The sequence below is a fragment of the Dromiciops gliroides genome, chromosome 2 (genome assembly GCF_019393635.1).
Source record: "Dromiciops gliroides isolate mDroGli1 chromosome 2, mDroGli1.pri, whole genome shotgun sequence".
Lineage (NCBI taxonomy): Eukaryota > Metazoa > Chordata > Mammalia > Microbiotheria > Microbiotheriidae > Dromiciops > Dromiciops gliroides.
In genome coordinates, this window is record NC_057862.1 from 327,438,816 (window position 1) to 327,452,043 (window position 13,228).

The following is a 13,228-nucleotide window of genomic DNA, read 5'->3' on the forward strand; positions in this document are numbered from 1 at the left end:
TGAGACTACTGGCTGACTATCAGTGGAAAGCATACTAGTGGGGGCTTTTTAACAATAGTGCTAGAAACCTCTCAGCATTATCCTCTAGCCCTAAAAGGAGAAGTCAGCAGTTGTTCTCTGGAGATCCAAGCTATGAGTGTGAGTTCCCATTTGGGGGGATGGTCCCAGAAATGGTGCCACAGATTCCGCTGTCGAGATAATTCCATTCAAGAGTTTTCTAAGTATCATTTGTCAGGCTAGGACAAAGTAGCTCTGTGTGTGCTTATCAGGAAATGTTTCCATTATCATGGAAATATCTTGTATAGCATAAAGAGGCAGCATGGTATAACAGAAAGAGGGCCTAAATCCTAACTGACACATACTGTCTGTGAGACTGGGAAAATCATTTACCTTTCAGAACCCCAAGCAGTGGTCTAAGGCTATAAGTCACAGAACAGTTGTTGATCTGCATGCATTAGACAGTTTCCTCACTGAGTTTCCTACACCAATGAAATCATAGGTCTGGATTCCACCAAATCATGCAGTACAGAGTCAAAATGTATTAAGGATTCTATACAGATTGTGATCTTCTCCATACTATCTGTGGTTAACATCGTGCTGATTGATTGTGTGCCTGGGACAAGGCAGGACCTCCTCAATTAGATAAGTGGACACTCAAAGGAGATCATCTTACTAGTCCACTCTCGAAAAAAGCAAAATAGATAATATTAATAATAACAGATAACATTTATAGAACACCTACTGTATTCTAGGCACTATGCTTAGCATTTACAACTACCAAATTTTATCCTCACAACAACCCTTTCACGTAGGTGCTGTTATTAGTCCCATTTTACACTTGGAGAAACAAAGGCACATAGCATTTAAGTGACTTGCTCAAGGTCACACAACTAGTAAGCTTCTAAGGCTGGATTTTAAATCAGGACTTCCTGATTTCAGGCCCCAGCCCAGCATTCTAACCACTGAATTCTAGGTGAAGAATATATATTGTCCAGGTTTATATTTGAACGAGCAGAGAAATGAGTTAGTTTGTTAGTGCATATTCTACCTTGTATAATATTTATTTTTATTCATCTTGTATATTCCCAACTAAATAATAATTTTCTTGAGGAGAAGGAACATGTCATTTTCCATCTTTAGGGATCTGGCTAGAGATTTAGCACTGAGCACATTATACCTAGTAGATAGGTTAGAAATGTTTATTGATTTTCAATTGATTCATCTTGCATTTATATTCATAGCTAAATGTCCACTGGAAAGCAAAACTCACCATGCCCTTAGTTCAAGTCCAAAAAAAAATGATTGCTTAAAAATGAAAGTTAAAGGAAGAAAAATATCCTTTATTAAAAGTGTGTGCCTCTGTGCAGGTGTGGAAATCCCCTTCTGGCCGTGGCACTATTTTATCCTCCATGGCTTTCTTATCATTCATGACGGCCTTTTTCTTCCCATCCTTCCTCTGACATCATTTCCTTTGCCACAATGTGCATATTTTGGGGCTTCTTCCTGGAAGGCTGAAATTCAGGAAGATATATCTTGATTAACTCTCCCCGGTGGTGGTACAGCATTGAAAGTAACATAATCTAAGGCAGATTCTCTGAGTACAGCATGGGCTACTTTACAATATATTTGGGAGCTTAGGGTATCGTCAGGGTTCTCTGACCTCTGAAAAAGGAGATCCCTTAATCTATTTTGGGGCATGCCCAAAAGATAAAACTGTTCCATTTTTACCTTTGTATCCCCAGGATCTAGTAATGTGTTTTGCACATATCAGGTGCTTAAGAAATGCTTTTAATTGATCACCTCATAAGGTATTCTCCACAATGAAGACATCTCTGGCCTTAGAACAAAGCATCAGGGCTGCCTAAACCCTTTGATATATGCTGTACCTGAAGACCTTGAGCAACTTGTAGCCAAATCCACTGCATTGGACAGACAGTCACCGGAGACATGGTTGTTGGCTATTGTCCTGCATTCTCCAAAAGACATCCCTTTGTCTGGGGGTCAAGGTGTACAGTATGTCTGACTCTGGCTGATCAGACCAATACAAGATCAGAAGGCTCTACTACAGATCAGGTACACATAGTCTATATGAACATTGGGACTGCAGATGTCACTCAATTTGCAAATATAACATTTCTTTTGAGCTAGACTATAGCCTAGGGACATACATATTACACAGAGGCACATAGATACCAATAGGGAAAGATCCCAGGTAACTAGGCTTCTCAGAGCCTCTGAGTCAGGCCACACTGAGGTTTCACCTAGCTCTTCCTTTTGGCAATCGGCTTTGCAGTTAGGGGGACAAGTTTAGAAACACAAAAAGCCCAGAAGTCTGTCTTAGCTCTGCATTTATACGCTGGTTTAATTCAGCCTCAATGGGGGCTAAGATGTTGGCATTCTCTCCAGGTTTATTGGCAAAAGCTATTGGTAACTATGTCCCTTAAAACTCAGTCTTCTTCTTTTCCTTCCCTAGGAAGATTTGTGTGATTTGGTCTCCTTCCATATATCTGGGTGAGAATTGATTTTATCAACTAAGGGTATAGACATCCTTCCTCTACCCTTTAGCACACTACATAGCTGCCAAGGTTTTTATAGCCACTGGTTGGTTGTTGGTTGGCCACCTTTCCCAGAGGTGACTATTTCCTTTGACTAAGGACCACATATCTCAGCATATATACAGCTTTCTATTCTACTGCCTTTTTCTGGAAGGGCTGATTAGCACTAATGGTTACTCAATTTATCTCCTCTCTCCCTTTCTTATTTTAAAGGCTCAGCTGGGAGGGTCAGATTGTGTCTTGTTTGCCTAAAGCAAGAACATGAACTTATAAAAACTCTGTCAGTCCAGGGCCTCTTTCCTTCCCTTATAAAGAAGATGGAGTTTAAAGTTACAAAAGACCTTAAAGATCATACAGTTGAATATCATTTTATACATGAGGAAACTAAAGTTAAAGAGGTTCATTGACTTGCCCAAAGTCATGCATATAGTAAATGGCAAAGCTGGGCACCAAATCCAGCTCCTCTGATTCCAAATCCATTGTTCTTTCCATTGTACCCTACTGCCTGCTGTCATCTGGATTGTCCTTGCTGGGCAGTTAAGTTTTTTCCATAGTTCTAACTATTAAAGAGATTGTTGTGAAGTGGTTATAAAAGTGTTGGACTTGATTTAAGGAAAGATGAAATTCCACCTCTCCAACCTCATGACTGAATAAACAACCTCTCTCAGCCTCAGTTTCCTTATCTGTAATATTGGTATAATAATTCCTGAAATTCCTACTCCACAGGGCTGTTGTGAGAATTAAATGAGACAACATATATATGTATGTGTATATGTGTATGTCTGTATGTGCATATGCATGTATATATGAGAATATATATAGCCTCTCTCACATATATATATTAATGTTCTAAAAATGTTAGCCCCTTGTTATTATCTGAGAGGATCTGAAACTTTGTCCTTGTGAGCCAGATTTAGGGAAGGCTCATTGACTTGTGCTGGAATCAAGGCAGAGATGAATAATTGTGGCCCAAGTACTGGTCCCTAAGGATACCATGTTCAATTCCACCCTAAAATACCTGGTTTGAGTGACTCCCTGATCCACTAAGGACTACTTGACACATCTAATCTCCTCCCAGGGAAGATACTCATTCTACAGACAGGCACATCTTACCACTCCAGTAAACTCTAGGCAAGATACCCTCCGGAGGCAATATCTCCCACTACCCTTAATCCTCTGGTATAAGTAATCTCTCCTTTTCCCATATTGGAAGATACCTTAGAGATTACGCCCATGCCTTTCATTTTAGAATACTGAGGATTATAGTTAATTGAGCATTTTTCTTAATATTTATTCTCCTCCCCTAGTTCCCACCAGACCATGATCTTGTTTCATTTCTGAATCACTAATCCCTAGCAAAGTGACCCATACATCATAGACATACAACAAATGCTCATTAGATTGTAAAATCCTTGAGGGCAAGGGACTGTCTTTTGCCTCTTTTTGTATTCCCAGTACTTATCACAGTTCTTGGCACAGAGTAGGCCCTTAATAAATGTTTATTGATTGGTTGTTGAATTGAATGAAATGAATTACTTTCCAAAGCACCACTGGCATCCAAATGGATGTCAGCCATGTTGTGTCTGTGGTGTGCCTTGTACCCTCATAGACAAATATAGGCCATAAGCCAAGTATATAACCAATCCATCAGACCACTGTGTTTGTGCCAGCAGAGCTGCTGCCAGGGTGATGAAATCTGTTGTCACAAATATTGACTGCTACCTGATAGAGCCTTCTCATCAGATGTCTCAGTTGATACCCCAGAGGAAGAGGCGGCCACTTGATGGAGAAATGTTAGTATTTGTGCCTTAATCTCTTGATGAAGAGTAAAGATAGAAAAGAAAATGCAGAGAAAGTACATGATGGAGTTAGTCCTGTGCACTTGACATTTCCCACCTGCCACCTCCCTTGGTGACATACTGGCCTTTATACAGGATGCCAAGCTGCTTAGCAAGCACCCCTTATTAAATAACTAGAACTTATGGTTAAAAAAAAACAAAATATGCTTCACTGAGGCTTGGAGGAGAGAAAAATGGGGGAAGAAGGGGTACTTTCCAAGATTTTGAAATTTTCCCATTTTGGAATGAGAAATAAGTGAATGAATAACAATGAAATCTGGAGTCTCCAGGGCAACGTTGGGCAACCCTACCACTTTGTCCCTTCCCTCACCGGCTCACTAGCTAATGGCTCAAATTCCCAGATAGTCTCTTGGCTCATAGCCCCATAAAGCCATCTCAATTCCTCTCTCACTTGTTTCCTCTACCACCCCAACTCTCTACCCAAGTGTCTCCCCACCCAGCCTTGCCCACTACCTCAAGCCCAATTCACTCCTCCCCCACCCTGTCATCCCCCAATAGGGGCCCTTGCCTATAGAAACCACAAGATAGGGTTCTGCAGCTACCCACCAGAGTCACTTCAGATTGTCCCCACCCTCCCTCCTCCCCAACATCCTCATCTTCTCCTTCCCCTCCCTTCCAGATGCCTCCACCCTTCTCTACAACAGCTTGTTTTGCCATCAAAGTAGTTAGGCAGTATTTTTAAGCCCTCCTTCCTCCTCCCCCCCTTCCCTCCCCGCTTTGTTCCCCTCCCCATTAGAATGTAAGCCCCTTGACAGCAGGAACTCTGTTTTTGCTTCTATTTTGTATCTCCAAGCTTAGCACAGTACTTAATTAGTGCTTCTTGACAGACTGGCTCAGTACTCCAGGCAGGCCTTTGAGACTAAAATTTGCAGAGCAGGTGCTGATTAGTGTTGGTTGAGGGAATTCCTTATACCAAGTCCTGTTTTTTTTTAAACACATTTTCCCCTACTTTGTTTAGTTTTGGGGGGGAGAAGAGAGAGGTCACAATGGAGGATTTCAATTGGAGCTGAAGTAATATTCCTGACTTTGCTTAAGATGATGCTCCTACTTCCAAAGCTCCTGAGCCATGCCTTAAATGATACTGTGATTTTCTCCTATGGAATTATTTGGAGGGTTTTTTTTTTTTTTGAGCGATAATCTCATGAGTTCCAAGAGCTTACTGCCTTTCCTCTGCCATCTATACTGTGATTTTCTCAATGTGGACACAAGCACACTATTGGTACAGACTGGGCCCTATGCACACCTTTTCATCCTGTGTTATTCTTGTCCATGTCTTTTCATAAATACTTTATAGAGAATTTGCCCAACAAAAGGAAAGAGGCCCTTTCTCTGGTTTCTTTAGTTTTTAGTGGATTCCAGTACAGAATCTATTATCCTGCTATCTTTGATGTCTGAGAAGCAGCTATGTGGCATAGTAGATAGAGCACTACACCTGGAGTCAAGAAAACCGGAGTTCAAATCTAGCCTCAGACACTTTCTAGCTGTGTGATCCTGTGCAAGTCACTGAACCACTGCATGCCTCAGTTTCCTCATCTGTAAAATGGAGATAATAATGACACCTACCTCCTATGGTTGCAGTATGGACCAAATGAGGTAATAATTATAAAGTGGTTAGTATATTGCCTGCTACATAGCAAGCAATATATATATATGTGTGTGTTAGCTATCATCATCATTATTTAAAACTGCTTTGTAAACAAAATGCTAGATGAATGCTATTGTTATTATTATTATTATCCCTGTTTTACTATATGACTGATCTATCTCCTTTTCCACTCATACATACCCTCAATGATTCCTTTTCTTAAATGTAAGTCATCAAATGAGAGAACTCTGTGGTTTTAATAGAATCAAAATGCAGCTGAGCCAAAGGGCAATGGAAACCACATAGTGGATCTAAGTCAGCTATCACATTTCCATTGATCAGATTTATTGCTGATGCTAAATTATTAAATAAGAATACTGACTTTTATCTAGTTCTTTGGGAACAATTTAAAGGCAGTGTTGGCAGTGCTCTAGAACAAAATCAGAATCATAAGGTGTGTATGGCCACATGATCGATCTATCCAAATATGGCCCCTTCAGAAGTCAGTAGTAAATCTGCAAGTCTGATTGGACTTTCAGGGGCTTCCCAGAGATTTTGAATCACCCTCGGCGTCCCACAGTGATAACACTTGTGACTTCACTCCTGTAATCCATATGATAAAGCTTTCATGTTCTATTTCTTTGAAATACTTTTCATAGAAATTAGAGCAAGTGTACAAGATGGAGTTCTGTTCCTTGGCATAACATGATGATCCTGTCTTTTGCTTCATTGATAAAACTGTTTGTGCCACAAAAAAAAAGACTTAATTCACCACCACCATTTTCAACTGTTCCCCAAACATATCCTGTTTCTTTACCACATATGAATATCTCTTACCAGACAGGACTTAGGGGCTCAGTTTTTCGTTTTATTTTTTTAAAATAATAATAAACATTTTTATTTAAAGTTTTGAGTTCCAAATTCTATCCCTCCCTCCTTCCCGCCTCCCTGAAGCAGTAAACAATTAGATATAGGTTATATGTGTGCAATTATATAAAACATTACCATATTAGCCATTTTGAATAAGAAAACTTGAATAAAAGAAAAAAATGAAAGAAAGTGAAAAATATCATACTTCAGTCTGTGTTCAATATCAGTTCTTTCTTTGGAGGTGGATAGTATGCTTCATCATTAGTCCTTTGGGATTGTCTTGGATCCTTGTATTGCTGAGAATAGTTAAATCATTCACAGTTCTAGATCACACAATGTTGCTGTCACTATGCACAATATTCTCCTGGTTCTGCTCACTTTAGTATACATCAGTTCATACAAGTCTTTCCAGGCCTTTCTGAAATTGTTCCCTTTGTCATTTCTTATAGCACAATAATATTTCATCACCATAATATACCACAGTTTGTTTAGCCATTCCTCAATAGATGGGCATTCCTTTGATTTCCAATTCATAGCCACTACCAAAAGAGCTGCTATAAATATGTTTGTACAAATAGGTATTTTTCTCTTTTGGTAAGATGTCTTTGTGATACATACCTAGCAGTGGTATTGCTGGATCAAAGGGTATGCACAGTTTTATAGCCCTTTGGGCATAGTTCCAAATTGCTATCCAGAATGGTTGAATCTTTTCACAACCACCAACAATGGATTAGCATCCCAGTTTTCCCACATCCCCTCCAACATCCAGTATTTTACTTTTTGTTATATTTGCCACTCTGCTAGGTGTAAGAGTTATTTTAATTTGTATTTCTCTGGTCAATAGTGATTTAGAGCATTTTTTCATATGACTATAGATAGCTTTGATGTCTGAAAACTGCCTGTTCATTCATATCCTTTAACCGTTTATCAATTGGGGAATAACTTATATTTTTTATAAATTTGTTAGTTTCCATTTTAAAGGGATAATCAAATATTAGTGGTCAACAGTAAACATTAAACAATGTTCAATTGTATAGTTGCAAAGCAATTTTCTGCTATACTATTCTATATAGTTAGGTGTCACAGTAGATAGAGTGTAGGACTTAGAGTCAAGAAGACCCAAATTCAAATCCTTCCTCAGATACTTACTAGCTGTGTGACTCTGGACAAGTCACTTAACTGTGTTTGCTAGAGAAGGAAATGACTATGTTAGGACAAGTCACTTAATCTCTGTGCTTCAGTTTCCTCTTTTGTAAAATGGAATTGGTATTAGCACCTACATCAAAGGGTTGTTATAAGTTTCAAATGAATTATGTGTAAAGTACTTTGCAAACCTTAAAGCACTATATACAAGCTAGGCATAATTTAAAGGCCTAGATTTTGTCTTCCTGGCAGATAGGTAGTATAGTAGATAGATTGTGGGGCTTGGAGTCAGAAAGACTCATAATCCTGAGCTCAAATCTGGTCTGGGACACTTATTAGCTATCTGACCTTGGGCAAGTCGCTTCACTCTATTTGCCTCAGTTTCCTCATCTGTAAAATGAGCTAGAGAAAGACATAGCAAACCACTCCAGCATCTTTGCCAAGAAAACCCCAAATGGGGTCACAAAGAGTCATACACAACTGAAACGACTGAACAATAACAATTTTGTCTTCCTGGTTTCTGAAGGCAGCATGGTATACTGGAAAGCACCCTGAGGTCAGGAGAGAGATATGTGTTCAAATCCTGACTGATATTTTCTAGCTATATGATCATGAAAAAGTCACTTAACTTCTGAGTATCATTTTCTATATTTGTAAAATGGAGATAATTGTGTCTTCAGAACCTACTTCACATGGTTGTTATAAGGATCAAATGAGATAAGGTATGGAAAATGCTTTGGAATCATGCTGTAGAAATGTCAATTATAATAATTTCTCCTCTGCAATCCCTGCTTTGCACCACATCAGAGCAATCTTCCCAAGACATTAGTCTGATCACAAAGCTCCATTATTCAAAAGCTTTAGTGGCTCTCTATTGTCGATGTATCTTTTGATTCCGCCATTCAAGGCCTTCTATAATCAGACTCCAACCTACTTGTCATTCCTTTTCATACATCTAATATTCCAGTAAAACTGAGCTAGTCTCCCTGCCCCAGTTGAATCCTGCTCTCTCCTGTCTCAGTGCTTTTGCTCATTACCATTCCTTGTGCTTGGAATGTAATTCTCCTTCATTTCAATCTCCTTGAAGGTCCACTTTTCATCTCAAATGTTATCTCCTTCATAAAACTGCCATGATTCCTACCAATCTCCCATTCTTCCCTTGCCCCACCCACCCACTCCCACCCCAGATCTAATCGACCTCTCCTTTCTCGGATTTCTCATTTCTTATTTCATAAGCTTGGGCTTTTCCTTTTGACTTATATTCTCTGGCTTATCATTGCAGGTGGGGCTCATTAGCCTTGGCAGGCAACCCACCTAAGGGAAGGAAACCCAGATTTTAAACCTCTGCTGCCTTGCGGCTATATCCATATATGGGAAAGGCTTCGGGAGTTAATCACGAGGAAAAATCAGGAGTACGAGTCCCTTAGGCAGTTGGATGTTGGACTTCACATCCCTCTGGCAACTCCTGCAGCGGGCGCTAGTGCCAAACTGTACTGGCTCTGCCTCTCCTTTGGATCCACCAATGTCCCGGAGAGGGAAAACCTGCTGCATGGGCAACAGCTTGTTTTCCATATTGATCCTCCCAGGCCAGCACCCTGGAGAGGACACTCCAGCTACTCCTCATGGGGTAGATACAACATGGGACGCGCAGTTACCAATTATAAGTCACTCAGGAGCTGCAGCTCCCAGCTCCCGGATCAGACTGCCAGCCACACTGTGGCCTGTTGGCTCTTCAAGGTGCTGATCCATGGTCATCCTCGACGGGTGGAGGCCTACTACTATCATTGCAACCTTTACTCATTCCACCCCTCTCCTTAAATTCCTTGCTTTTTAGTCCTATCATGGTTCTTCTCTTTCCAAACCCCAACTCTGGATCATCTGCCTTCTCTATTCTTATTTACAAGCTGTGGAGCATTACAAGAAGTCACATGACAGTTGCTGACTGTGTCCACTCTGAATTTGTTATCTGATCTTCACTGGCACTTCATTGCTGATTGATGCCTGTCACAATCTCCCTCCCCACCAAGGATCTGTCCACAACCTTCCCTTCCTTCCTCGAGCCACCTTCTACCACTGAATTATAGGAAATACTTTGCTGAGAGAATTGAGACCCTCCATTATAAGCTCCCTCTTCTTCCTATTTTTATAAACCCCAAATGACCTTAATATCAATCCCCCAGTTTTTGCTCCAGTCGAAAAGGAAGAGGTGATCCTATCCATCCTAAGGCTAACTCTTCTATTTGTCCCACTTGGTCCCGTCCCCACCCATATCTTTCCAGGGCTTAACCCTCTGATCATCCCCTTTTCTAATCTTATACCTCTCTTTATCTAATAGTTCCTCCTCTTCTTCCTATGGACATACCCAGGTTTCCTTCATCCTTTAAAATTAAAAAAAAAAAACACTTTCATTTGATTTTCTCAGGTGATCATGCTCTCTCCTCCCTTTCACTGCCAAACCCCTAGAAAAAAACTGTCTTTACTCATTTTCTCCATTTCTTCACATCCCACTCACTTCTCAAATTCAATACTAAATTCAGTGGCTTTTTACAGGACTCATCCTTCCTGACCTCTCTGTGCCCTGTCTGATGCTATTAACTATTCCCTTTCCCTGAATTCTCTCTTATCTCTGGGTTTTCATGACATTGCTCCCTCCTAGTTCTCATATTGGTCTGGTCACTCTTCGGTACCTTTTGCTGGCTCATCATCCAAGTCCCTCTCCACTTGTGTGGGTGTGCCTTAGGGTTCTATCCTGGGTCCTCTTCTCCCTCTTTGCTAATCTTGATTTGTTATCTTCTAAGTTCCCATGGGTTTCCTTATCTAAGATGATGACTACCAAATCTGAATAGCCAACCCTCATCTTTCTCCTGAGCTCTAGTCCAGCATCACCAGTTGCCCACTGGCAATGAGATCCCTGGCTATCCCATAGGCTCAATGCATCTAAAATGGAATTCATTATCTACCCTCTGAAACCCACCCATCTTTCTTCTTAACTTTTCCATTCTTGTAAAGGACAAAAACATCCTTCTAGTCATCCATGTTCACAACCTCAGTTACCTTTTGCTTTTAATTCTCTCTTGTCTCACATAAACAGTTAGTTGTCAAATCTTGGCCTTTCTACCTCCAAAATTTTTCTCACATCTATTTCTCTCTACTCACATAACCACCACAAATATCTCCTCATAATCTATCATCTGGACTATTGTAATAATCTCCCAAATAGTCCCCCTCACATTATTCTCTCCCCACCCTTCAGTCCATCCTCCACATAATTACTAAATTTATACTCCTAGAGTGCAAATTTTCCTTGTCACTCCTATGTTCAAAAAGTTTCCATGGCTCCTCATGGCCTTGAGGATAAAATACAAACACCTCTGTTTGGCATTTAAGACCCTTCATAATCTGTCCCAAGTTTATCTTTCTAGATTGATTTTTATATCATTTCCCTTCATACACTCTTTGCTTAAGCCAAACTGGGCTATTTGCTGTTCCTAAATATGATGTTCCATCTCTTATCTCCATGCTTTTGCATGGACAGGCTGAGTTAGTGTCTGGAATGCTATCCTTCATAACCCTTAGAATCCCTTCAAGGCTCAGCTCCAATGCAATCTTCCACAAAGGTCTTTCCTGATCCCCATAGTTGTTAATGCTTTTTTCCCTCTCCAGATAATTTTGTATTTACTTTGTACATGTATATTTTTATTTTATATATTTATGTAGAGTTGTTTCTCCTTAGTAGAATGTAAACATCTTAAGATCAAGGAATGTTTCCATTTTTATATTTGTATCATCAGTATCTAACACAATGCCTGGGACATGGTATGAATTTAAAGCCTTGTTCAATTCAATTAAATTCATTTGTTTGTTGTTTCTCCATTAATTAATTGGTAAATTACTTGAAAGCAGGGCCCTTGCATATTTCCTTACCCAAAGTAGACACTTAATAAATGCCTGTTGAATTGGACAACCAGAAGAATAATGTGCTAATCATGCATTTCATTGATGAAATAAATTCAAGAGTGACTGCAAAAAGGCTCTCTAAAATCCAACCAATGAACAAAAATAAAAGAAAAAATGGAGAGTGTCATCCACATTGATGATTTCTTACTTCATTTTCTCAACTCTCCTTTTCTCCTTCAAGATCTTTAAAATAGCCTGATATGAAAATAAAGTAAATGCAAGTCATTCATGACAAATCCTATACTTTTTCTTCTTCCTTTAGTGATCCTCTGAAAATGCATCTCTTCTCTTACCCCCAAACTATCAGAAGTAATAGATATTCAGCACATTTATCCTATTTCAGAATTCATTCCTCTGATTTGATCAATATATTTATTGACTATCTATTATATACCCAGCACTGCAGAGGATACCCAAGTATAACAACAACAATAATGATAATAACTAGCATTTATTAAGTGCCCCCTGTGTTCTAGCACTGTGCTAAGTGCTTTATAAATATTATCTCATTTGATCCTCACAATGATTCTGCGAGGTAAATGCTACCCCCATTTTACAGTTGAAGAAACTGAGCCAAATAGAGGTTAAGTAACTTGCCCAAGGTCACACAGAAAGTAAGTATGTGAGACTAGATTTGAACTCAGGTCTTCCTAACTCCAGGCTCAATGTTCTATCCATTGTGAATAAAACATGGTCTCTTCCCTCAGAGAATTTATAATATAGTTAGGAAGATAAAACAAAGTCATTCTAAATAATCAGCAAGCTGAACTCTGTGTGTGCGTGTGTGCACGTGTGCGTGTGTATTTAAAACCTACTTTTATTGATACCCTTTTCCTATTGTAGTCATTTCCAGAAATAACCCCTCATCACCAATCAATCCTTCCTTGTAACAAAGAAAAACAGTTAAACGAAACCAATTGATAATGTTCACATCTGATGGGGCATTTAGAACGTATAGGCTTGACTCCTCAACCAAAAGAAGGGAGAAACATTACAACCCCTGGTCTTCCAGACTAAGACTAAGGAAGTATATAGTTGTCTTCAATTGTGTGGGCTATGAATGTTAAATAAATGATGCCCTTCAAACTTTGTCACTGTATTTTAAAAACTACTTGAAAATGCACGGGTCAGAATACAGAAAACCCACATTAAATGAAAATGAAAATACTGGACAGAAGAGACTTCCTCGCTCTAGAATTCTATGACATCTCTGGGGGAAAAAACCCAAAACTATCTTTGTTAGAAAAGCTCATAAAACC

The 13,228-nt window shown here is 39.5% G+C and overlaps 1 protein-coding gene across 6 annotated transcripts in view; it reads right to left on the bottom strand.

The window, feature by feature from the left end:
• MED7 (mediator complex subunit 7) overlaps positions 1-13,228 on the bottom strand; it is a 101,715-nt gene that overhangs the window by 13,838 nt on the left and 74,649 nt on the right. For 5 of the 6 annotated variants that reach the window (XM_043988780.1, XM_043988777.1, XM_043988781.1 and 2 more), the window contains one exon: positions 1,271-1,511. In XM_043988780.1, the coding sequence (XP_043844715.1) occupies positions 1,271-1,273 (3 nt within the window). In that variant the 5' untranslated portion in view covers positions 1,274-1,511. Of the gene's footprint in view, positions 1-1,270; positions 1,512-4,277; positions 4,371-13,228 lie in introns of all 6 variants that reach the window. The other variant, XM_043988778.1, reaches the window with a different exon arrangement.